This window comes from Populus trichocarpa, chromosome 17 (genome assembly GCF_000002775.5).
Source record: "Populus trichocarpa isolate Nisqually-1 chromosome 17, P.trichocarpa_v4.1, whole genome shotgun sequence".
NCBI classification, from domain to species: domain Eukaryota; kingdom Viridiplantae; phylum Streptophyta; class Magnoliopsida; order Malpighiales; family Salicaceae; genus Populus; species Populus trichocarpa.
The window spans coordinates 2286564-2311836 of NC_037301.2; the positions used below are offsets into that span (position 1 = coordinate 2286564).

The window sequence follows — 25273 nt, forward strand, 5'->3', positions numbered from 1 at the left end:
AGTAGTTTGAAAAAAAACCAATTTTCTTCATAAAAATCAGTTTGATATTATTTTTTTTATATAAAAAAACCAATTATAAACTCTACAGACATATTGGTCTGAAAGAGTATTATTTTCTTCATAAATATCAGTTTGATATTAGCATAAATTAATTAAAAAACAATTTTTCTCTCTCTATTTTTTCTCTACAAACTCTCTATTTATATTTATTAGAAACAAAATAGATTTTTTTAACAAACTTATTGAAATTATTATCTATAAATCTAAGACTTTGTTATATACTAAATGTATATTGCCTTAACCTTGTAGCAAATATAGTATGCACGAGTGGAATTAAGGAGGGGCTGACAAGTGCAGGGCTTGTAAAGAAAATTTATTTTCCGGCTCCTATCTTTCAATAAATTAGATTTTAAACCTTAAAATAGAAAATTTTAAATTTTGACCCTCTTTATTTTCTTAAAAAAATTTAGCAATTCCAGATTAAAATTTCTAGCTCCATCCCAAATAATAGAAATAATTAATACCTTAAGCATAATAATCTTCGCACTTCAATCCTATTTATAATACCCACCAACTTTACAACATTCACAATCTCGAGCACCTTCTCACTGTTTTTACTCAAACTCACATCATTTCCATGAATATCTTGCAACACAATCCCTTAGCTTTTAATTTTTTAATATTTTTTTTATTTTTAATTAATTTTTTTTGTATTTTCGATATACTAATATCAAAAATAAATTATAAAAAATAAAAAATATCATCTTATATATATTTTTTAAATAAAAAATATTTTTTTAAAAATAACTATTTCTGTAGAATCACCTCCTATGTCACCCCATGATCAAAAGATTAACTAAGGAAAAGTCTTGTTTATATAGCATGAAAATTGATTTCTCCATGAAACTCCTTAGTCTTTGAAAACTTATAATTTAATCTCTTTACTTGCGTTGAATGTTTTCTTATTCATGGCCGTTGGATTTGCCAATATCCTAGGCCTAACCCAAGGTTTATTTGAAATTATTTTTTGATGTATGATAAAAAAACAAAATGTTAAGAAATACAAGAATTAATTAATGACACCCACATGTTTTTTTATGCAATAATTAATTTTTAATCCTGTTCAAAACATACAACGAATTAATTATTATTCTTCTTAACCTTTATAATTTTGTTGAATTGCATCTAACAAAAGCATAAAATCTCCATACTTATTGTTTGGGAATGCTGCAAACCGCGTTACATAAAAATTTATTTTTTTTACTAAAAGTTTAATTTTTTATATGTTTTGGATTGTTTTGATGCTTTGATCTCAAAAATAATTTTTTAAAAAATAAAAAAAATATTATTTTAATACTTTAAAAAGCAACCGCAACCACACTCCCAAAAACTTAAATGCAATGTAATCTTATTAAGTGCAGCATCATGTTTCATAATATAATATCATTAAACTAAAATAATAATCATAACTTGATTTAAATTTAATATTCAGACTCTAGTGCTCGATAAAAATATTTCAATTTTAATTAAATCTTGCAATAACTGGTTTGAAACACATAAAAAATTGAAGTTTGTTGTAGCAAATATATTTTTCCTTTTATTTCACCATTTTGAAGAGCTATCTAGAAAGAAATTCCTCGTGCAAGTGTATGTCTAGTCTTTATGGTAATTTTTGCGTTCATGATTTTAAAAAAGCTACACTTTATAATTTTTTTGTAATCAATATTTCAAGAGAGTTTTATACGAAATTCATGCAAAATTTTGCCGTACATTTTGAAAACCGTGGTTGACCAAACACGCCCTTAGTCTAGGTGTGAAATACCGAAAGTGGGCTTGACAATATATGAAAGAAGTTTAGGGATGAATTTGTAGTCTACAGCATGCCTTGGGTACCAATTTATAGCATAAAAAGGTTCTCAAGCATCCAACTCGCTGTTTCAGCATTTCTGACTTTTTGTGGTAGCTTAGCATCACTTCCAGCGTTACTCACAAGCCATAAAACACATAAACCCTCTCCGCCACCATTTCCACCTCCCCAAAAAACCCTAATTCCTCTTCAATTCCGCCATGGAAGAAGTCTGTGAAGGAAAAGAATTCTCCTTTCCAACGCAAGAAGAAAAGATCCTCTCCTTCTGGTCAGAAATCAAGGCCTTTGAAACCCAATTAGAACGCACCAAAGACCTCCCTGAATACATCTTCTACGACGGTCCACCGTTCGCCACTGGGTTACCTCACTATGGACACATTTTAGCCGGTACAATCAAAGATATTGTGACCAGATACCAGACGATGACAGGGCACCATGTGACACGTCGTTTTGGATGGGATTGCCATGGATTGCCCGTTGAAGCTGAGATTGATAAGAAATTAGGGATTAAGAGAAGGGATGAGGTGTTGAAATTGGGGATTGATAAGTACAATGAAGAGTGTAGAGGGATTGTTACAAGGTACGTGGGGGAATGGGAGAAAGTTGTTGTTAGAGTTGGGAGATGGATTGATTTTAAGAATGATTATAAGACCATGGATTTGAAGTTTATGGAGAGTGTTTGGTGGGTTTTTTCCAAGTTGTTTGAGAAGGGGCTTGTTTACAAGGGTTTTAAGGTGGGTTTTTGTTGCTTTATGTTTTGTTTTGATTTGATGGTTTTTGTTTTGTGGGTTTATGGTGATTTTGATTATTTGCTCGTTTTTTTTTTGAGAAATAGATTTGTTTTAATGATGGTTTTTGTTTGATTACAAGGTTTACTGTGTTGATCTTTGATATTAGTATTGGAGATTTTGCATATGTTGTATCATTTCTGCTTTTGAGTTTTGGATTTATGAAATAGAAAGTCTTGCTCATATAGCATCATTGCGTTACTATATGTATACCGGATTTTGATATTTTTCAAATTGAATCGCTGAAATAGAATCACTGTCAAATGGGTGTTTCATTGTTCTGGAGAGAAAAATGTTTATTTTTTTCACTTGTTAAGGTTGATCTGGTTATGTTGGCTGAGTCCTTCCCTTAATTGGGGTGTGAATATTTTGATTCCTTTCCTTATTTTGTCGTATTTGTAATGGTTATGATGATTTTACTGGTTCTTTACAGGTCATGCCTTACAGTACAGGTTGCAAAACTGTTCTGTCAAATTTTGAAGTTCAGCAGAATTATAAGGTTTGTGATTTCTAATTTTGTGATTTGCTTTATAAATTAACCTACTTATGTAATCTATCCTTTTGACACTCCTGGTGTGATGCAGGACGTACCTGATCCTGAGATAATGGTCACATTTCCAATTGTTGATGATCCACACAATGCAGCTTTCGTTGCTTGGACAACTACGCCATGGACTCTTCCCAGTAATCTTGCCCTTTGCGTTAATGGAAATTTTGACTATATCAAGGTTGTTATCTTTGACTTCTTGATGTGGATTATTCAGAAAAAAGAGAGGATAAGCACTTCAAATATGCAGCACGTCATACAATTGAACATTGTCTTAGGCTGCAAATTCATTCCTTCTATTTCTGTAATACAAGATCCTGGGTTAGATATGTTATACTCGGCGGCTCATTTCTTTTCCCAATTCTCATTAGCATGTTGAACCATTTTAGCCACATCCCATTGTGTAGCCTTGCTAGTTCATAAGTTCAAGCATGAAGCTTGTGAAAATGTGCTTAAGGCTGTATCACATGCTCTAGGCATGTGTGTGAATGGTCATGAAATGTGATTTTTATCAATTAGTTTTTAAATCAGTGGTTGAAGCTGTAATTTTCTCTTTTAGATGTTCTTAAAGATTCCTAGATCTTTGTTTTGACACCTCAAAAAGAATTTCAGGTGTTGCATTGGACGTCATGTTTTTGCTGATATCCCATATGTTGTTTTTCTTAATTTGTTTGTTGAACATGCTGGTACTTTATTTTTTGATGTGCATTGCGAAACAAAATCCAGGTTCGTAACAAGTACACTGGAAAAGTCTATGTAGTTGCTGAATGTAGGCTGTCAGCACTTCCTGTTGAGAAACCAAAATCAACTGCAAATGGACCTGCTGGTGGTTCAAAGACATCAAATTCTAAAACTAAGAGTGGGAAGGCTGAAAACTTGATGGATTCTTATGATTTGTTGGAGAAAGTCAAGGGCAATGAGTTGGTGAATAAGAAGTGAGCCATGCTTTCTTTTTTGTCTGATCTTTCATCCGTTTCACATGCACTCTTAGCAGTTTCCTTATCACTTTGTGACGGATACTTGTGTTATTTTTTTTCTTTAATCTTGTGTGTGTGAACAATGCATGCTACTGGATGTTTGGTATCAGACTGTTGATTTTCTGAGAGAGATTATGCTTTGCAGGTATGAGCCGCTATTCAATTACTTCATGGAGTTCTCTGACACTGCATTTAGAGTTGTTGCCGATGATTACGTGACTGATGACAGCGGTACTGGCATTGTTCACTGTGCTCCTGCATTTGGTGAAGAGGATTACCGTGTTTGCATTGGAAATCAAATACTCAGTAAGGTTGTTGTCATATGCCAAACCTGTGGTTTCAATTATGTAGCTGTGAACATCCCTTAATATCAGTTTGCTTAGTTGTTCTATGTTAGGCTATCTTTTGCAATTCTTATGTATCTTTCCTGCTGTCTCATAATATCGTATTGTTTCCTGTTTTGCAGGAGAATTTGATTGTAGCTGTTGATGATGATGGCTGCTTCATTGAAAAAATTACTGATTTCGGTGGGCGCTATGTCAAGGATGCAGACAAGGATATCATTGAAGCAGTGAAGGTGAGGCTTTCATGTGCATGGATGAAAGTATGGCAACTCATTTATTTAGAGAGCGATTTCATGATGTAGAGGAACACGCCATACCTCTGAATGAGATTATTTGTAGAGCTACTTTGCAGTCGCTTTCAATAGCTTGTTTGATATTATTAGAAATAAGGAACATTTTGTGAAACAAGTTTTGTTTGCTGATACCAAGTCTAATGTCAAGAGCCTGTGGTTTTGGTGGATGTTGCTGCCACATTCCTTTCATTTTTTGTGCTTCTGGTCTGATTGTTTTTCTTTATGAAAATTATTGGTTTGATCAGGCAAAAGGCAGGCTTGTTAAGTCTGGGAGCTTTATGCATTCCTATCCCTTCTGTTGGAGATCTGATACACCTCTCATTTATAGAGCTGTTCCAAGCTGGTAAGCTTATTTTATTTCATCCCACAGTGCACTGCCATCTACTTATACTGCTATTTTTTTGAAGCCAATACTTCTTGATTCATTTTGAAGTGTGTTTAATATGTATTTCTTCTTCTTTTTCTTTGAAAATTCTAATCTGTAATTTGTCATTAGTACCCAAAGGAATTTTATGAACACTTGTGCTTGCCATCAGAATATTTTCCATCCAAATGGGAAAAAAGAAACTGCAGCTAGCTGAATTTGTTTGTTCATTGCATGTTGAGTTGCACATTGTCTGCATCTTTTCTCCCTTAATGTATTTGTCCTCGTTGTACAATATTTGGTAGCATTTTCTTTTATCTTAATGTTACTGAGTTTTTAAAATCTCAGTTTTGTTACATTATATATGTATATTTATATTTTGTTTCAGTTTATAATCCTTTTACTATTGCTTCTTTTCCATACTTCACTTTGAGCTGTACTGCATTATGTAATCACTTTTGTTATGGATCTTCTGCTTAGGCAACATCCTGCCTTTGTTATCATTTTATGTGGTTTATAATCTTTCCAACTTGCTGTATTTATTGTAATGGGGCTGTGCTATTTAATTTCTGTTTAGGTTTATTAGAGTGGAAGAAATAAAAGAGCAACTGTTAGAAAGCAACAAACAAACATACTGGGTTCCTGATTATGTAAAGGTAAGAACTGTATTCCTGCACCTCTTCCTCTTTTGTTGGTTGTGCTTGTCTTCCATTATGAGATGATGGTCTGTCTGGTCAGAAGATTTATTCTGGTTTTTCTCTTTCTCGTTAGAATTTAAATTCTGAGTGATGCAATATTTTTTTATATAAACGTTTCTTACCAGTAATGTTATGAATGAATGAGATTAATGGGCTTAAAGTTGCTAAACAAAGGAAAAAAAAAGAGGAGATATACTCTGTAGCTGCTCCTCGATCATGAATATGCATATGTTGAGTTTTGACAAGGTTGGCCTGTTTCAAGATTGACTTACATAATGAATTAAGCAATTGATTCTTGTCCTCAATCTGGTGAGAGGAATGTGATCCCTCCAGAAGCGAAACCTGTGTAGTTAGAGGGACATGCAAGCAGGGTAATAGATCTAATTCTGTAATATGGGCCACATGCACATAAAAAACGAGGGCTTATGATGTGCTGTGCTATTGCAAAGTCTACTGGCAGAGTCCTCAACCCAAATTCGTAGTTTTACACACTAAGTAGTGAACTTGAGCAAGTGATAAGATTCTTTGTACTTAAGCGTTATAATAGGTGAGATATTTTGTTTGTAATTGTGATCTGGGGTGTTGCATAGCAATTAGTGGTTCTTTTGCTCTCTCCCAACTTGTGATAGTGCAAGTTTTGAAACCTTATATTTGATGATTCAATGTGAAGCTTGTTGCTGTACATGATCAAAGAAGGCTTGAGATGAAGAAACAAAGGGAAGGAAAAGCTAAAAATCGTTATTAATTCTAATTTGCTTCAATGAAATGAAATTAACATCTAATATTTGAAGAGGCGACAAAAGTGTAAGTTTTGAAGCTTATTAGTGATGTCCCAGCATCCGTACCACAAATGATTTGTATAGGCTAGCCCTGTGATGCTGTGAAGGTTACCTTTGATCTAAATCTAATTTGCTTCAATGAAATGAAATTAACATCTAATATTTGAAGAGGCGACAAAAGTGTAAGTTTTGAAGCTTATTAGTGATGTCCCAGCATCCGTACCACAAATGCTTTGTATAGGCGAGCCCTGTGATGCTGTGAAGGTTACCTTTGATCTAAATGCAGACAGACTAAGCCTATACCCATCTGCCACATATTAACTACAGTGGAATACTCTTTGTTGCACCTTTACCGCGATCTAGATCTGGTATTAGGTAGATGAAAATTTTATATCTGTTCTTTGGAAGTGTAGTTGGTGTTCCATTGTAGATAGAAATGCTTGATGGTTAAGAGAGAACTATCGGGAGTTCATCCCTGCTGAGGATCGTGGTGGCTTAAGTTTACTGAGAAAGTGGAAGCCTGCTCAAATGAGGATAAGTTAACTCGTATAAATTTTTCTTATGTGGTCAATTTCTGCATGCTGCTATGTTTGATTGGAAACTGAGTGCAGGAGTTGAATGCTTTTTTCTGTAGTTACCACTTGCCAGTTTATACATCTGCCAGATCATCCAAACATTAGATATGGATCAGATGAATGAAACAATTTGGTGGTGTGTTGTGCATTTTTTTTCTTCATGGACTCAGACTTGAACTATGGTGTACAGATTAAAAAATTTGCATTTCTCTGGGAATCATGTTTTTCTATGTGATCTTCACAAATTGGTTGACCACGAGTGTTTTGACTTCCAATATTAATGGCTGTAACCTCAACTTACTTTGAAGATTTGGATCTTGACAAGTATTGAAAGTGGCTGTCTTTATGATATTGTGCTCAATCAGAAATGATAAACTTTGTTTTCATGCAATGTTGAAGTTTTAGTCTTATTTCTTTTCTTTTCTTGGACAAATATAACAGGAGAAACGGTTTCACAACTGGCTTGAAAATGCTAGAGACTGGGCAGTTAGTAGAAGTCGATTTTGGGGCACTCCTCTACCTGTATGGATGAGTGATGATGGTGAAGAAGTAATAGTCATGGATTCTATTGCTAAACTTGAGAAGCTTTCTGGTGTTAAGGTATGATCTCTCTCTCTCTCTCTCTCTCTCTCTCTCTTCTCTTGGTTGATGCAGGTCAACTCTTTTCTTTCCTTTACTTGAGTTTATTATCCTCCATGGATTGGTTGCGTTAGTGACTTATGGCTATACTGACAGGCACATTCTTTTTTGGTGCCATCTTATGGATCATGCAGTTAGTATGATTCCATGGCCTTGTTAACAGCTATCTATCACCTAGTGATCATATGGGCTGCATTCCTTTCACCTGTTATCTATATGTTCATGCATCCTTTTTATGTCTGTCGAGCTCGTGGTTGTGCATCATGCCTATCCAGCTTGTTGTTGTGCATATCCATGTGAATAATGTTACAGCTATAAAGATACATGTCTTACTGCATTTTTTTCATCTTGCAGGTGTTTGATCTGCATCGTCATAATATTGATCACATCACAATCCCATCCAGTCGAGGTCCTGAATTTGGTGTGCTTCGACGTGTTGAGGATGTAAGCTACTGGATCTGGGCTTTTTAATAGAATCCCCCCGTTTTATTTTTTATTTTATTTTTTCTGGATGATTGTAGCTGTAATTCAAAAGTGGAACCTCTTGACAACATTGCATTTTTAATGAAAGTATTGCCTTTTCTAGTTTCTATCTATTGATTATGCAGTATAGTTGAATAGGTTTTGTAAAATCTGGGAAGCAATTATACTGCTTTGCCTCCAACTCTGAATCAGTTTAAAAGTGTTGTACCTGTCTTCATTTTAACTTAAATTCTTGGCTTGGCCTGGCTCAATAATTTCACTCTGTTCATTTGTCTTGACTAAATAGGAGTGGCTTGCATACTTTACATATTTTTTGTTCTCAATAAAGCAAGGGGAGGACTTGGGTTAATTCTGAATTGGTTTTGAAAATACTGTCTGTACTTGACTTGCCTTTTGCTTCCATCACTGCCCTGAGAATTTTAGTCTGTTTGTTCACTTGTCTCGCCTAGAAATTAGTCCATGAATGCATGCTTCCCACACTTTTTGGTTCTTAATGTAGCAATCTTCTTTGTTATATCCCCTACTGTACTACTGCAGAGTTTTTCTTTTGACTAAACTACCACATCTTGGATATTATTTTATATGCATTATTGAATATATTTTATGCATAGTTTGCTTATCTTTTGATTCAATGTTTTAATTTCTGCAGGTATTTGATTGTTGGTTTGAGAGTGGGTCGATGCCTTATGCTTATATCCATTATCCATTTGAGAATGTTGAACTTTTTGAGAAAAATTTTCCTGGGCATTTTGTGGCTGAAGGGCTAGATCAAACTCGTGGATGGTTGGTTCCTTAGTTTTAGATACTTCATAATCAGTTACATATTTGAGTTTTAATAGCAATTTCTTCAAGCAAATTACATTGAGTCTGTACCAAGCATAGTAAAATTGAAGTACATAAGGAGATACAGTCTCTTCTAATTTGTGGAAATATTTCATTTATGTCTAAGTAAACAATTTAATATGATGTCCTTGGGGTTCTTTCTCCACCAAAGAAGAAAAAAGTCCTTAAAATCTTTCTGGTGCAATATTTTTCTTGGAAGTTTCACTTGTATGTTTATTTTCCTTCCATAGATCATATTTTCTGGCGCAAAATTTTCTTGATTGCTTGGGAATTTCAATATACATGGGGAGTGAGTTCATGTTTCCATGCCAGTCACTTGGGCAACAACAGTTATTCAGAAGACTGAGCGAGTCGGATCATGGATATTTATTTTGTATTGCAGGTTCTATACTCTCATGGTATTGTCTACTGCATTATTTGGGAAGCCTGCGTTTAGGAATCTCATTTGCAATGGACTTGTCCTGGCTGAGGATGGAAAGAAGATGAGTAAAAGTTTGAAAAATTATCCATCACCTATGGAAGTTATTAATGATTATGGAGCTGTAAGTTCTTTTTATAACATGTTAATTAGTTTCTTTTAAAATAAAATTGCATAGGTTCTTTCTATAAAGTGTTAATTATCCATCTTTTAAAATAAAAGGTGTTTTCTATTTGGCCAGCAATTTGCTTGTCCCTGTTTTCTGTGGTTTTTATTAGAACTTCATTTCTTTCTTACTAAGCTTTATGGATGGCTGCTGTACAGGATGCATTACGATTATACCTGATAAACTCTCCAGTTGTGCGTGCAGAGACCTTGCGTTTCAAAAAGGAAGGTGTTTTTAGTGTTGTGAGTATCTCAAACTTTTTTGGATGGAATTTCTTTACCCTCTCATCTTCTCTTATATCAAATTTCTTAATTTATGTTTTGCTTTTACGTTGACTTGGCTCTTAGCATAATCAATCATTTTATTTCTATCCAGGTCAAAGACGTGTTCCTCCCGTGGTACAATGCTTATCGGTTCCTTGTACAGAATGCAAAGAGGCTAGAGGTTGAAGGGCTTGCACCATTTACTCCTATTGACGCTGGAACTCTTCAAAATTCATCCAATGTGCTTGATCAGTGGATAAACTCAGCTACCCAGAGTCTTGTTCATTTTGTTCACCAAGAAATGAATGCATACCGCCTTTACACGGTTAGCTGTTTTTAAACCATTACTTCGCTGTTAGTATTTGGGTTTTCTTTGAGTGTATAGAACTGGAACTTGAAGATGAAGAATTAACTCATCTTATAAAATATGCGTTAAAACTCATATCTTACCTTGAATATATATGGAATATGGTTTAGAACTTGAAAAAGCTCATATGGCACATGGAGATAAAAGCATTAATTAATGTCTTATAGCATTTATACATATCTTTCCAAATACATCTTTTGCAGGTGGTACCTTATCTCTTGAAGTTTCTTGACAACCTTACAAATATTTATGTGCGATTCAACCGCAAAAGATTAAAAGGTCGTACTGGGGAAGAAGACTGCCGAACAGCTCTATCAACTTTATACAATGTATGATTTACTTGGTGCTAATTTCTATTTTGTGTTATGACAGCCAAAATTGCTCACATTTTCATCTTGTTTAGCATAGGTGGCAGAGTTCCTCTTTTTAATTGTTTCATTACAAGTTAGTGCCTGCTTTATGGTTGATACTCTGCATGTGCAGAACAGTTTTTCATTAAACCTAATTGTTTGTTGGAATTCCTTGGATGTGGATATGCATCTTGTATAGAAGGTTTGCAATCATCTGATTTGAAGTAGGTTCTCTTCTTGAGTTCATTTCATACCTTCTCAGTTCTCTTCTCAACATTGCAGTTTCCTTTTCTAGTTATATCCTTAAAGGTTACATGCGTTTCTTTTCAAAGTTTACAAGCTTGTAATTGAGTACTTGGTTCATTAAGTCTTCTTCCATCTTGGAAACATATGTTGTACCACTTGTCAATGCTTCATGGTGAACCCTGGGATAAGCTTACAATTTTTCAAGACACTTTGTCACCAATCATACCATGAATAAAATCGAATCAAGTATTATTATCTTTGCTTTAAAATGTTATCAGTTGCTTTTGTTGATGCGGGTTCAGATCCTTTGCAGGTTCTAAAATAACAAATAATAACTCCCTCATTCTGGTCTATTTCTTGGACTAACTTTTTTTGTCCCCGCACTAGTCCTCAAAAAAATATGAAACCCTTGCCTACTTTTCACATTTGGACACCAATGCGTGGTGCTGCTTCAAAGGCATTCTTAGGCTAATCTTTTACCAATTATTGTTATTCACTGTTTATTAGGTTGCCTGATTGTTTTGATAAGATGCCCTCATTGACAGTATGATTGGTTTTCAGGTGCTTTTAATATCATGTAAGGTGATGGCGCCATTCACACCTTTCTTTTCAGAAGGTCTGTATCAAAATATGCGGAGAGTTTGTACTGGATCAGAGGAAAGTATTCACTATTGCAGCTTTCCTCAAGTAGAGGGGGAGGTATTTATATCTCTGTTGCAGCAAGCTCATTTTGTTTAGTAGATTAACTTTTTGAACTTCTTTATGGTTTCTAGGCTGCCAATCTTTGGTCATGCTGAGCATCCAGGCACCATCTACTCAAATTGTGGAATTATGAATTTGGAGAATCCAAGATTCATGATTTTTTCTAAGAAAAACAATGCCCCATATTTTCTAACTTATATTTATTTTTGGACCATTTTTTTTGTAAAATTTCCAACTAATTTTGGCAAGCTTTTAAGCATAAAGTCCGGTCCCTCTTCAATTTAAGGGTCTAAGCTCTGTTTGATTTATATTAACATTTAGACAATTTTACAGTCTTTTTCTCTCTTTAAAATGATCATCTTTTGAAACAATTATATTACATTTATTGCCACTGTAGAGGAATGAACGGATTGAACAGAGTGTTGCAAGAATGATGACCATTATTGATCTTGCTCGCAATATCCGTGAACGGCACAACAAGCCTCTTAAATCGCCATTAAGGTACTCCTATAAGCTCATCCCTCACTCATCTGTCCTTTTAGTTATATACCACATTTACTTTCGACTGCCTCTTGTTCATTCCTTACCTCATTGTTTTCATTATATTCCTCTTTACAAACTGCAGGGAGATGATTGTAGTTCATCCTGATGTGGACTTTCTTGATGACATAGCTGGAAAATTGAAGGAGGTTTTTGCTCTATTCCTAAACTATCCATATCCATATCACTGTGTCATTATATGATTTAGCCAATTAAATAAATGTTTTTCTTTAAGCTCGTATTCTACCAAAATTCCTAATTTTTTCTTGCTTATGTTCATTTTCTTGGTTATTTGATGTCTGTTGTTATTTGTATCCCAAATGTTTTATGAGTCGTGTATTCTGTTTGCATGGTAGTATGTGCTCGAGGAACTCAATGTGAGATCTCTTATTCCATGTAACGATACTCTGAAATATGCTTCTTTGCGTGCGGAGCCTGAGTTTAGGTATGCCTTGTTATATCCTTACAAAGCTTTTTGTACTTTCCTGTGCTTGTGTAATTGATTTTTGGATTCTCTTTTAGCGTGTTAGGTAAGCGACTTGGAAAGTCTATGGGGGTTGTTGCCAAAGAAGTTAAAGCAATGTCTCAGATAGATATTTTGGAATTTGAGAAAGCTGGAGAAGTTACCATTGCTTCACATTGTCTGAAACTGTCTGATATTAAGGTGCTTCTTTTCTTGTTGTGTTAATTTATATTTCTATGTTATCATGCATCCATATATTTGGCAAAGGAGTTATTGCCCTGCTGATGAAATGGTAGTTACTTTTGTGCAATGTGATTCGCTGATGGAAATAACCTAGGTGTGTTTCTTGGAAAGATAATGGGGTGTTGAACAGTTTGTCTTTTTACGTATTACAACAATCTTTATGAGATGGAATGGTTTTGCTGCTAGAGTAAGTTGCAGAGGAAAAGTTTCCATTTGCTTCCCCCATTTTTTTCTTGAAACTCCTTAATCTTTGTCTTGTTTGGATGAATGAACTTTTGAAATTATTGGTGAACAGTGGACTATATAAACTAGTAATGGTGGGCATGGTGCCCATGTTTTGGTTATCCCTATGCAGGATGTTAGCCACCTCAAGTTGATTGTTGTTAAAATCTCTCAGTTTGGTCTTGAAATTCAACTCAACTAAGCTTGAGTCCCCAGCTGGATGGAGTTCTTAGATTCTAGTCTGGCTTTGTTGATTCATTTCCATCATTGTCGTGCCAATTTAGTGATTTAGACATTCTTATGAGTTCTCAGGTTGTTCGGGAATTCAAATGCCCTGATGGTTTGACAGATAGGGAGGTTGATGCTGCTGGAGATGGTAGGAACTAGAAATGCAATTCTTTTTTGATGTTATATGTTATTGGTGCATGACTCAAGGTTTGGTGTCCAATGTTTCAGGTGATGTTTTGGTAATATTAGATTTGCGTCTGGATGAGTCATTATACGAGGCTGGTGTTGCTCGTGAGGTATCTCTCAAATAGGCAGTCAGTATATGTGATTACTCATTTCAATCATTTTCAGGAACAGAATTATAGAAGTTTCATGTATCTTGCATTACTAGAAATTTATTTTATTTGAAAAGGATATGAAATTGTTTGTCAAATTTATTACATCACGTGTACCATTTTGTCTCTGAAATTCTTTGCTCACCATGACCTTTTCATCATGTTCTGATTTTTAAATGGAAACTCTGTTACCTTTTCTTTAATTCATTGATTAAAGGAAGTTGTTCTCTCTGAAATTCTTTGCTTACCATGTCCTTTTCATCATATTCTGATTTTTAAATGGAAACCCTCTTACCTTTTCTTTAATTCATTGATTAAAGGAAGTTGCTTTGTGGACTGACATTGGTTAAAGGATGTGTGATGCTTGATGACTGGGTTGTCTGTCAATTGCAGGTTGTGAATAGAATTCAGAAATTGAGGAAAAAAACTGGACTTGAACCTACAGATGCGGTTGAGGTTTACTTTGAATCTCTGGATGAAGATAAATCAATCTCCCAGCAGGTCTTGAATTCACAGGTAATGCTTACATATAATCCTTCTTCCTCATGTGCTCTATTTTTTACATATTAGTTTCATGAATATTGCTAAGTAGTTATCGCTGTGTTTTTTAAATCTAATTTGTCTTGGTCTCAATTTTTAAGCTTTAGTTATTTTCCATCTCCACTTCCACACTCAAATGGCTAAATAATAGATTGTTGATAGGATTGTTAATCACATTAAATTTTAATCTCTTTGATCTTTTGAGTGTGCATTGTGTGAAGTTTATTATTTATCCAACATATGAAAAACTCTATCATCCTAGTGGTCTTAAGTATTTTAAAGCTGAAAAACTATATCCTCCGAGTAGTTATATATATAAACCAAGCACTCTGTTGCATCAGTGTGATATTTAAGTGTTTTCAATTCAAGTGCTTCATTGCATCAGTGTGATATTTAAGTGTTTTCAATTCAAGTGCTTCATAACTGAAGTTGCATTTTTTATTCGCAGGAACTCTATATTAGGGATGCAATTGGTTCCCCATTGCTTTCTTCTACATTTATGCCACCACATGCAGTAAGTTGCAATGGAAAAAAAAATACTTCCTTTTTTATGTTTTAGTTTGAGGATTTTTTGTTTCTCTTGTACTTCCAAGTTAAGTTCATGTTCAGTTTGGAAACATCATTACTTTTGAATGTACATGGCTCCACTTTGAAATCCCATTCACGTGCTGGAGCAAGGCGAGCTCGCATAACATAATTCATTGGCCTAGGGCTTGAAGTGCTTTCATCAATATACAAGTCCAACTTAAAATTAACTTAGATTTTAACTGCCATGGCATGAACCTACTGCTTCCAAGGCCTGCTGAGGTTGTTACCCTTGTTTGATTTGTTCTGGCTTCTTGTTAGTCCTGGAATTTACATATGGCGGGCAGTCGACCTTGACTTGTTGATCAAACAATCCAAAACCCATGGCTTACCAGACTAGGAACTATTTCGTAGGGCAATGCAGGACTACATCAAGTCCCGAAATATGCTTTTTGCAGTATTGATAGCTGTATTTTCAGAACGAAGGTTTTTTTAACAGGATTTTCAAGAGCTGTTGGTGTTGTTTCCAGTAATTTCTCTCTGGCATGTTTTTATGAATTAAATTGCAGGTTATACTTGGTGAGGAGAGTTTCCATGACATTTCCAAGCTGTCCTTCACCATATATTTGGCAAGGCCGGCACTAGTGTTCAAATCTGATGCCATTCTTTCATTGTATGGAGGTCTGTCTGTCTCTCTCTCTTCCTCCCCCTCTTCTAGGCATTTCTTTCCTATCCATTCCCTCGCTTACTATTAATCAGTGGTTTCAGGAAATACAAAATCTGTCCATGGTCTAGAAACTTACTTGCTATCAAGGGATCATTCTAATTTGAAATCTGAATTTCAACTTGGAGATGGAAAGGTTTAGATCTTTAACCCTTGTATATTCTATTTCTAGGAATCATTGAAAATAAACACTTAGATTTTAGTTAGCTCTTGTTTAATGAACTTGTACATCCTTCTTCGCAGATAACTGTTGACACCGTTGAAGGCCTCCCTGCTGTAAATGTGGTATTGGGAGAACATGTGTTTTTGACTGTTGGTGACTCCGTTTTAAGCACAAAAGGTGGACGATAAGATTCTTTCTGATAGGGTCATGTGGGATATACGATTTTTTTTATTGGTAACAGAAATTCCAGCCCCATGAAAAAATTTGACATCTCTGTCCAGCCAAATGGTAGTTCTGGGTTCTTAAACTTAGAAGTGTTACTCTTTTTTGTTGTATAGCTATGTCTACGTTTAAAAACAATTTTGTCAATGTAGGATGAAAACCAACATTAGTTGGCATTGAATTTGTGCTGCTTTGATTACAGTATATTTAAGCAAACGCTCCTTTCTCTCCAGTTCACATGCAATATTGTTCAATAGCATGAACATCAACTAATTCAAGTTCTAGACTTGTCATCAAATTTAATTTCATAAGTTCAGTTTGGTTTCTATGTCAGTATGATGCGAATTCTTTTTGCTCACCTAGTTTTTACACTTTATTTTTGAATTTAAAAGAGAATAATTGCATTCAATGGACCGGAATCATTCATGCGAAGAATCATGGTTAGACACAAAAACTAGTAGAACAAACACATACGTAGGATACAATTTTAAGAACTTGTATGTTTTCTTAAAAAAAGGGAAGAATTTCATATGTTTCTATGTAATATTCCATAGATATTGGCATATTTTCACTTTAATGAAAGATGCGGCGCCTTCAAGTTGGAGGGGAAAAAACATAAGAAAAATTAGATCTTCATAACAGGTTACAATTACATTATTCTCAAGGCATAAACATGGGATGACAATACTACTGCAACGAAGTATAAAATTGCAGAACATGGTACCACTTTTGGATGTTACCGGAAGAGATTACAATGCAATACTAATCCAAATCTGTTGCATGCCATGAGTGAGAGAATTTTATCTAAGGAAAAAAGGAATCTATTAAAGCAATGACCCTGAACTAGTAATTTGGATACAGAAGCCCTTCTAACTAGTAATTTCAACCTGAACTAGAAACTGCTTCCTGACATTGTTCTGCTTCGCAAGCCTTCTCTTCCTCTCCAGAGAAACTGGGAGCTTTTGGAATCAAACCGAGAACCTTGAACATAAGTTGATCAGCATCATAATCGTTGTTAGGTGTTGTCAGGAGCTTCTCGCCAGTGAAGATAGAATTGGCACCAGCAAGAAAGCAAAGAGCCTGCTCGGACATGGAGAAACGAACTCTCCCAGCTGATAATCTGACCATTGCTTTCGGCATAACTATACGTGCAGTGCCAATCATTCGAATCATCTCCCATATTTCAACTGGCTGAACAAGAAGGCAGAAAACATGAAATCTATTAAGCTTCAGAGAAATTGATGCTAAATTCAGAAAGCCCCTTTAAACACCATCTTTATCTGTTATCAGAAATATGAACCTTCACTTGAAAGTTGAAGCTAGGTGGGCCAACAATCATTTACTAGTGATATCACCTAGATACTCCAGGCCATAAAATAAGCTAATTGAATAAACATGATCCGAACCAGTGATTATATTTTAACCAATAATTCTTATGTGCATAAAAAGAGGTTGAAGAATACGAAGACTATTGTGAGATCTAGAACTAAAACAAGGCCAGCGTCAAAAGGTGATTGATAAAATATACCAACATGGGTTTTGACAAGTAATGCAGCTACAGCTAATTAATTGCGAGTCAATGAATGCAATAGCATGGTTAGGAAAGCTGTTATTCTGTCATTATAGTACCTTTTGAATAGAGATTTTGATTAAGTTAATGTTACTGGCTTCTCATTTTGCAACTGAAGCAGCAATCAGTTCATAACTTCACGAAGATGTAGTAGTTTCGGGCAGTTGCCTACGGTCTTAATAGTTTGCTTCATATAAATTAATGGTTTCTAGTTTCCATCTATCATTAGTTGTGAGGGAACCAAATTCGATGAGCAAAGATAAATTGAAAATCTGCAGAAAATGATTAGGCCCAATCATAATGATTATTATAACCACCACCATACTGAACTTGTAAGAAACAGGAATAAGAAGTACCTTTTGTTCCTGTAAAGGTGTGCCTTTCACTGAAACTAATGCATTGATTGGAACACTCTCTGGGTGAGTAGGGAGGGTTGCCAATGTATGCAATAAACCAACTCGGTCTTCCTCTGCTTCTCCAAGCCCTATTATGCCTCCTATTAACAGAAAAACAGACACATTCCATGATAAGCATTTGCCTTTGCCATCGTGAAAGGAATTCTTGTCTGACATTTAAGAAGAATATGCTGTTGCATAACCTTAAGGTAAGGATTCACTCTGAAATCAAAACAAGCCCCAAACTTCCATCAAAGGCATCTTAATATGGATCAAATTTCCTCTATCCATATATCAAGTTAAACTTATATTATGATACAACTGAAAGACTTAAGATGGAAAACATGAAAAACAGAAGATACCAACTAAACTGTGTTCTTTATATTCAAATTGCAATTCTTCTCTATCTTCACTATGAACTCCACGGAAATCGATCAATTTAAATATTTCCTCTTCTTTTACAATGCACTGGATTTTGTTCTTCAAAAATCTATTTAAGAAGAGAGGAAATATCAGGAAAAGCTGATTCAATCACCTGAGCAGACATTAATTCCTGCTTCACGGACATGTTGAAGGGTCTCCAGGCGTTCATCATAAGATCTTGTAGTGATGATATTCGGGTAATATTCTCTTGAGGTATCAAGATTATGGTTATAAGCTGTAAGACCCGCCTTCTTCAGTTCTACGGCCTGCTGCTTCTCTAGCATGCCCAAGGTGCAGCAAACCTCCATGCCCATATCCCTGATATGCACCAGACATTTCAGTCACAGACTAAGCATTAGAGAGAAAAGGAGTTATTATAGCATTTTGCATGAAGTGGCTACTCTAAAGACCGTAAATGCATGAGCTTGGCCATAAGCGGCTACCTCATTTAAAAAAGCTCAAGGTGTAGAAATTTCTCCAAATTCCCTCTCTTGGTATCCCACTTCAGGAGGAACATGGTTAGGGAATAACCTTTGCACTGTAATATTGTGTGCAGTTTGAAAACCTGTTTTCTAAATTAAGCAAAATGCCTTGCTTTGATATATTTCTTCCATAAATGATGCATTCATTACCTGATGTCTTTCACATAATCTAAGATCTGGTTAAAGTTCGTCTTCCTTCCTATTGTGTCTCTCCAAGCAGCACCCATGCAAAAACGAGTGCTACCAGCCTCTTTTGCCTGAAAAAGTATACAGAAGGTTCTAAATCATACAAACAAACAAATAAATAAGCAAAAGAAAAGAAAATGGCATCCTGCTACACTAAACATGAACTTGATCAGATAAAACATCAGTGATCAGTATAGGGGCTATCAGCTCGAAGGGAGGGAAGAAATTCAACTAATCAGCAGGTGATTATCCAATAGAAACATTCAATCAATTTGCCAAATAACAAAATTGCATGAAGAACAATGAGAGTTCATTTCTTGAGGTGTAACCTTCATTTTTCAGCTACTTTGATAAGTGAAGTTCTGGCATAATCATGAAACTTTTACTGAACACCAAAGCTAATCATATAAGAAAACAACTTGTCTTCTAGTGCATTTCTGATGACGAGAATCGTTCAATTCTAGTACCCAAATTAACAAAGGGAAAACACAGAAAGGATCTAAGAATAATGTCAACCAGGAGGTATGCAAGTCAAATCAATCAATTAAGAAGCTGCGTTAAGGAAGCCATCTAAACGTGGGCAGGTTTTCAAAATTTGTAAGATAATTGAATCACATAATAACCAAAATAAGAGATAAGCATAAATTGTTTTAGCACAAATGCCATCAGCAACAGAAAGTGTGTAATTGCCTCAAGATTCTTGTGAACCTAAATACCATAAATAAGAAAAAACAAAATAAAAAAGGGGATTAAATAAAAAGAAAAAAAAGAAACACACCCTTTTAGCAGCCTCCATAACAGTTTCTTTAGTCATGAGCCTCTGAGCCTTGACTCCAGTATCATACCTTGAAGATTGAGGACAATAAGAACAATCCTCACTGCACCCACCAGTCTTTATGGAAAGCAAAGTACATTGCTGAACCTCTCTAAAATTATGAGCATATCTATGAACTTGAGCCTGACAAAACAAAACAAAACAACAACAATCAACTAAAATAACAAACACCCTTTTTTTCTACATTACTGAGTAAAAAGATCTAACCCCATGAAAGAGGAGATCAAGAAGAGGAGAGTCATAAACATCCTTGATTTCTTCACGTGTCCAATCATTTCTTGGACCATCTTTGATAGTTTTTTCAGCTTGAATGGCTGCAGCTGAAGAGGATGAATAACTTAATGAGGAGAGAATGATAGAATTTAGTCTTATGTGTGGTCTAAAGATTGATCTAATGGACAACATTCTTGCTTGTTTTGTGTTTGGTTCTTGGTTTTTTTTCTTCGTTAAAAACTAGGAGCAGAAACTGAAGTAAACAGAAGGGGTTTCAGCCTTTTAGATGTCAGCAAGCAACAGGCAGTAGCCGGCAAGACAACAAGGGCTAGATGGAGAGTTGCAACTACAAAATTAAATTAAAAAGTACCCTAAACCTTAACGGCTCAAGGGTGTGTTTAGGACGCGCTTAAAAAAAATAAATTGAAATTGTTTTTGTTTTATTTATTTTTAAATTATTTTAATATACAATATATAAAAAAACAAATTTTAAAAAATAAAAAAAAATATTAGTTTAATAAATTTTTAAACAAAAAATATTTTAAAAAACTAGAAATACTATTGAGACAATAAAAGAGATGGAGGATACAATTGAAAGAATCAGTAGTTGAAAGACTCAAAATAAAAGGGTGTATATAGTTTAGGGACTAATATGATGTTTTCCAAACCATGAAAACCCCCAACCACGTCCCCAAGCCCGGAACCGAAACTCACAAACTGGACATAGGTGAAGGGAGAAAAAAAAAAGAGAGGGAAAGAGAGAGTGGCAATAGCAGATGAGTGGACGTAGCATAAACTCAGTGTTCTACGCAGATGCATACCACCCAATTCAAGCTGGTAGTATTGACGGCACCGACACTGCTCCTCACGATAACGCTGTTTACCGTGCGCTTCTCTGTTCCTCCGCCGGTCTCTGTAAGTAAACACTAAATTTCACTTTCGTCCACACAATTTCTCTTTTTTCTTTCCATAAGCAATTCCATCTTTTGCAGATGACCCATTTGGAGATCCGAAGGCCATTGGTGACCCTTACTGCACTATCTTTGTTGGGCGTCTCTCACATCTCACCACAGAAGATACACTTAGAAAGGTGGAATATTGAATGTTTTTCATAGAATTTAAATAATTATTTGATTTTTTTAGTTACTAATAGTGTTTTCACTCTCAGGCAATGAGCAAGTATGGTAAAGTGAAGAACTTGAGATTGGTTAGACACATTGGTAATGTTGAATACTGTTTCTTTGACTGTTTTTTCATATTGGGTTTCTTTTGCTGTTGTGGGGTTTTCTTTCTTTCTTGTTTTGTTTGTGATATTTGCTTGGTCTTGATGTTTTAATTGATAATTGATTGTGGGTTCCTTTTGTTTTGATGGGGTTTTCGTTTTATGTTATTGGTTTCATTTTGCAGTGACTGGTGCATCAAGAGGTTATGCTTTTGTTGAATTTGAAACTGAAAGGGAGATGCGCCGTGCATACAAGGTTTTATATTTAGTCTTGAGCTAGATCTGTGATGTTTTGTTCTGTTTTGCTTTACATTATCTTGCAATAGTACATTAGGTTGTTAAAGTGGGTTTGTATTGAAAGAAGTTGATGTAATGTGTGATGTTTGTTTTGTTGTTTATGCTATGCAGGATGGGCAGCATTCTTATATTGATGACTCTGAAATCATAGTTGACTATAATAGGCAACAATTGATGCCTGGGTGGATACCAAGAAGGTTAGGTTAGTTGGATATTTACTTTACTTGCAGAGTTTTGTTGGATAAGATCAAACATATAAAGGATTCTATATTGTTTTTCTCTTCATTTGTGATAGGAGGTGGCCTTGGTGGTAGAAAGGAGTCTGGACAGCTTCGGTTTGGGGGCCGGGAAAGGCCATTTCGAGCTCCTCTGTATGTGCTATTCAATGTTTTATTTTCTGCATTGAATTATTAGATAAGCTTATTGTTTTGTGATCCTATGAATAATTATGCACTGTTCGAATTGTTTTCATCTATCATCTTTGGTTGGTAACTCGGATTTAGCTATTCACCAAGTTTGGTCATATAATGTTTCCACATATTGTGTAACTGCATTGAGGGTTATGGCATGGAATGGGAGGGCATGGAATGAGAGAGCATGGAAAGCACCAGTTTGTGGTTTTTTAATACGAAAAGATGAACAATGAACGTTAAATTTTTCTTGGGAACTCAAAGTTGCATTGGTACTTTAGTTCCTAACTTCATAAAGATTTAAAATCAACACATGGTTTTATTTTTCATTTGTTTTGAACTCTCCTTCATAATCCTTTTTGAGGATTTCTATATGAAGGAATGCCATTCGTATTCCTGTAAAACAAATGGATTCTAGTAATTTCCTGGGATTTTGAATAATTTCAACATACATGGAACAATGTATTGATCAATGTATTGTCAGCAGAATCTCACCATCGATATGTTTGCAAAAACACGCATATTGCTGTTCTTGTAGATTTTAGTAATTCATGCATCATGATAGAAGTTAATACTAGCAGATTTTCAGTCATCAGACTGCTTTCAAAGATGGAAAGCTTGAGCCAGTCCTTCCAGCCTCCAGGCTGGGACTGCAATCTATATAGGTCATGCCCAATTCAAGCTTGAGCTGTGCTTTAACTTGACCACAGTCTCTTGGAAACAAGGTCTGCTTGTTGTTAGAAACCAACGTGCCCTGATGTTGGATTCAATGAGGGTGGATTTGTTGGGTGATCAACATGACTATAACATGCATACTGAATTGCATTTGGGTTCTTCTGCTTTCTGGTTTCACAATTGGATCTAGACATTAATTACTAGTTGCAAATCCATTATTAATTGCTCCTTTGTATTGATGGGCATTGTGCATCAAGCTGGATGTGAGGAAAAAAGGATTAATTTGGTGAAATATTGAGATGGTTCAAGGTTGTTGGGAAAGCTGAATTTCATGCTTATATGATGAAAACTGTACTATGCTCTTGTGATGTTAATGGTTTACACTCTTCCACCATGCAGTCAGACAATTCCTTATGATGATTTGAAGAGGCTTGGCATTCCTCCTCCACCAGAGGGAAGATATATGTCTCACTATGAGGTATTGTTCCTTGTGACATTTTGTATGAGTCTTGTTGATATGCATGATTAAGCATATACCTTTTGCTTTCTTTCTAGGTCAATGTTATTGGAGCTGCTGATTTTTACAGTTTTCTTGTATTTGATTTATTGTATGGATTATCTATGTTATCAATAGTCAACTGAAAAGGCACTTTGAATCTTCTATGCAAGAATAATTAGATTCGCAACAGAAAACTTAAATACAGAAATGGGATAATTTTCTTTTCGTTCCTCATTCTGTTGTCTTAGGTCCCATCACCCCCTAGAAGAAAACGGAGCTCCAGAGATAAGGAAGAAAGTTCTCACAGGAGGAGCTCCATAGATAAGGAGGCTGAGGAATCCTCTAACATAAGGAGCTATAGGGACAAGGAAGAGCACTACGGTGAAAGGCACTCTGTTGAAAAAGAAGAACACCGCCACAAAGGCAGCTCCATGGATAGATCAGAGCGCTCTCACAGAAGAATCTCACCAGAGAGGGGTGGTTACCATCACAAAAGGAGCTCTTTAGACAGGGAAGAGCACTATGAGAAAAGGAGCCCTGTGGATATGGAAGAACCCTCCCACAAAAAGCTGAGAGACAGGGAGGAGCGCACTCACAAAAGGAGCTCCAGGGACAGGGAAGAAGGCTCTCGCAAGCGCCATAAACATGGGAGTTCTTCTGATAAAAGACGCAAGGAAGATGCCTAGTAGTCAGGATTGCTACCTTACTCTCTGATTATTTGCAGGCTGGCCGCTTATGTAAATTTGTTTTGAGAATATATATATATATATATATATATAGAGAGAGAGAGAGAGCAGCCTCTGGTTGTAAGATTGTGTTTTGGAAATTCTTAAGCCTTTAAATCGTTCTCTTCATATTTGAAGACCCGCTTCTGAATGTTAAGAAATTTTTATGTCCAAGTTAGTTTCTACAACATCTGTCAACAATCAGCATGTCGGCATGGCAATATCATACATCAGATCAAATTTTGACACCGCACTCGGCGATCTTCTTCTGCATCTTTTTGGCAAAGCCTCCCATCCTCCTTCCTGGGAATAAAATGGTGCCTTTTGCTAAATAATGGTAGTCCTTTGCCTTTCAAGAAACTCTCAGGATGGCCATTGTAACTGCAACTCTCAGGATCGAAACTTTCAGGACTCGCAGAAGCACACGTGCTCACGCAGGAGCATGTGCAAGAGTGGGTTGTTCACTAATATTATATGGCGACAATTTTCCAATCACCTCTTTCTTTCATGTAATTTAATACCATAACAGAGGTTTTCTTTTTTCCATCCTTAATTGTTACAATTTGGCTTTTGATAATAAAGGTTTTATCATTTAATTCATTATTATCAATAAATATAAATCAATTAACATATAATGATCAGAATCTACTCTACATATAAGAAAGCCTTAAAGATTAAATGAAATTAATTTCCTGTCATCCAAACAGAGCCCAGTGTTCTGCTATGCTATTTTTACTCATCCAAACACATGCGTGAGTTCTCTCCAATCCATAATATATTAACAAAACATTAAAAGAGAATGAGTTTTCACTGTTGAGACTAATGTTCATTGCGATATTATTTAGGGATTTATTTTATTATTAAACTTATATTAATTGATTACTAATTAAGACCTTTTACCTTGCAACCCCAAGCTCCCTGGTGACCTTTGCTGCACTATTTTTGATGGCCGCTGATCTCCTGATATCACTAATGTACGTAGATACACTTGGAAAGCTAATAAATTGTATGTTTTCTTATTCAATTCAACAACAACAAGAATAACAATAATTTTTAAGACACAAAATTGGAAACAGATTAATTTATATTGAAGAAAATATGATGATCCACTTCCCTTTATCTTTCAGTTTAGAGGCAATTATCAAATATTCTGAATTAAATTATAACATAATTTGCATGGTCTTTCTTCCCCTATGGTTTTATTTTTATTTAAAAAATAATAACAGGATTGATATTATTGCATGGTTCCCTCTTTGCCCATGGCTTTATTTTTCTTAAAGCAATAAGATTAGTTTTATTGCATGATCTCTATTATTCTTATTCTTATTCTTATTCTTATTATTGTTGCTTGGTCCCTCTTTTCCATTCATGCAAACTACTTTTATGTTCATAGATACATAGATATGGAGAGATCCGATGATACGAAC

General features: G+C 35.2%; 3 protein-coding genes across 5 annotated transcripts; 2 read left to right on the plus strand and 1 right to left on the minus strand.

Annotated features, from left to right (window-relative positions):
• The first annotated feature begins 1933 nt into the window (after positions 1–1933).
• Positions 1934–16146, plus strand: LOC18106949 (isoleucine--tRNA ligase, cytoplasmic). Of its 3 annotated transcripts, none has more exons than XM_024588846.2 (27): positions 1935–2601; positions 3089–3154; positions 3240–3383; positions 3929–4137; positions 4325–4490; positions 4646–4756; positions 5062–5159; positions 5758–5836; positions 7674–7832; positions 8226–8315; positions 9004–9137; positions 9580–9739; positions 9940–10023; positions 10157–10369; positions 10615–10740; positions 11569–11706; positions 12107–12210; positions 12335–12398; positions 12606–12694; positions 12772–12913; positions 13490–13553; positions 13634–13701; positions 14134–14256; positions 14729–14794; positions 15375–15486; positions 15565–15665; positions 15773–16146. In XM_024588846.2, the coding sequence occupies exons 1-27, from the start codon at positions 2068–2070 to the stop codon at positions 15878–15880; spliced, it is 3552 nt and encodes a 1183-aa protein (XP_024444614.2). In that variant the 5' UTR covers positions 1935–2067; the 3' UTR covers positions 15881–16146. The 3 variants fall into 3 exon arrangements, with proteins under 3 accessions (XP_024444616.2, XP_024444614.2, XP_024444615.2); XM_024588847.2 differs by having other exon boundaries at positions 1936–2601; positions 15574–15665; XM_024588848.2 differs by lacking the exons at positions 13490–13553; positions 13634–13701; positions 14134–14256; ... (2 more) ...; positions 15565–15665; positions 15773–16146 and adding an exon at positions 13311–13479 and having other exon boundaries at positions 1934–2601.
• A 384-nt stretch (positions 16147–16530) lies between these two features.
• On the minus strand, positions 16531–20354 carry LOC18106950 (biotin synthase, mitochondrial). Its single transcript, XM_024588554.2, has 6 exons — positions 20013–20354; positions 19749–19928; positions 18935–19041; positions 18415–18620; positions 17841–17980; positions 16531–17105 (listed from the first exon to the last, which is right to left on the minus strand). The coding sequence occupies exons 1-6, from the start codon at positions 20208–20210 to the stop codon at positions 16797–16799; spliced, it is 1140 nt and encodes a 379-aa protein (XP_024444322.1). The 5' UTR covers positions 20211–20354; the 3' UTR covers positions 16531–16796.
• Positions 20355–20705: 351 nt separating this feature from the next.
• LOC18106951 (U11/U12 small nuclear ribonucleoprotein 35 kDa protein) lies at positions 20706–24020 on the plus strand. Its single transcript, XM_024588692.2, has 8 exons — positions 20706–20933; positions 21011–21108; positions 21187–21238; positions 21426–21496; positions 21649–21739; positions 21833–21908; positions 23022–23100; positions 23370–24020. Exons 1-8 carry the CDS (start codon positions 20795–20797, stop codon positions 23805–23807), a joined length of 1044 nt encoding a protein of 347 aa, XP_024444460.1. The 5' UTR covers positions 20706–20794; the 3' UTR covers positions 23808–24020.
• The last annotated feature ends 1253 nt before the right edge of the window (positions 24021–25273 follow it).

Coding starts and splice junctions, on each gene's coding strand:
- LOC18106949 (XM_024588846.2), top strand. CDS start 2,068: ATGGAAGAAGTCTGTGAAGGAAAAGAATTCTCCTTTCCAACGCAAGAA. Junction 12,211..12,334: donor CCTCTTAAATCGCCATTAAG/GTACTCCTATAA, acceptor TACAAACTGCAG/GGAGATGATTGTAGTTCATC. Junction 14,257..14,728: donor AGCAGGTCTTGAATTCACAG/GTAATGCTTACA, acceptor TTTTATTCGCAG/GAACTCTATATTAGGGATGC.
- LOC18106950 (XM_024588554.2), bottom strand. CDS start 20,210: ATGTTGTCCATTAGATCAATCTTTAGACCACACATAAGACTAAATTCT. Junction 18,621..18,934: donor GATTATGTGAAAGACATCAG/GTAATGAATGCA, acceptor GGTGCATATCAG/GGATATGGGCATGGAGGTTT. Junction 17,981..18,414: donor AGGAATTAATGTCTGCTCAG/GTGATTGAATCA, acceptor TTCTGTTAATAG/GAGGCATAATAGGGCTTGGA.
- LOC18106951 (XM_024588692.2), top strand. CDS start 20,795: ATGAGTGGACGTAGCATAAACTCAGTGTTCTACGCAGATGCATACCAC. Junction 21,239..21,425: donor GAGATTGGTTAGACACATTG/GTAATGTTGAAT, acceptor TTCATTTTGCAG/TGACTGGTGCATCAAGAGGT. Junction 21,740..21,832: donor GTGGATACCAAGAAGGTTAG/GTTAGTTGGATA, acceptor CATTTGTGATAG/GAGGTGGCCTTGGTGGTAGA.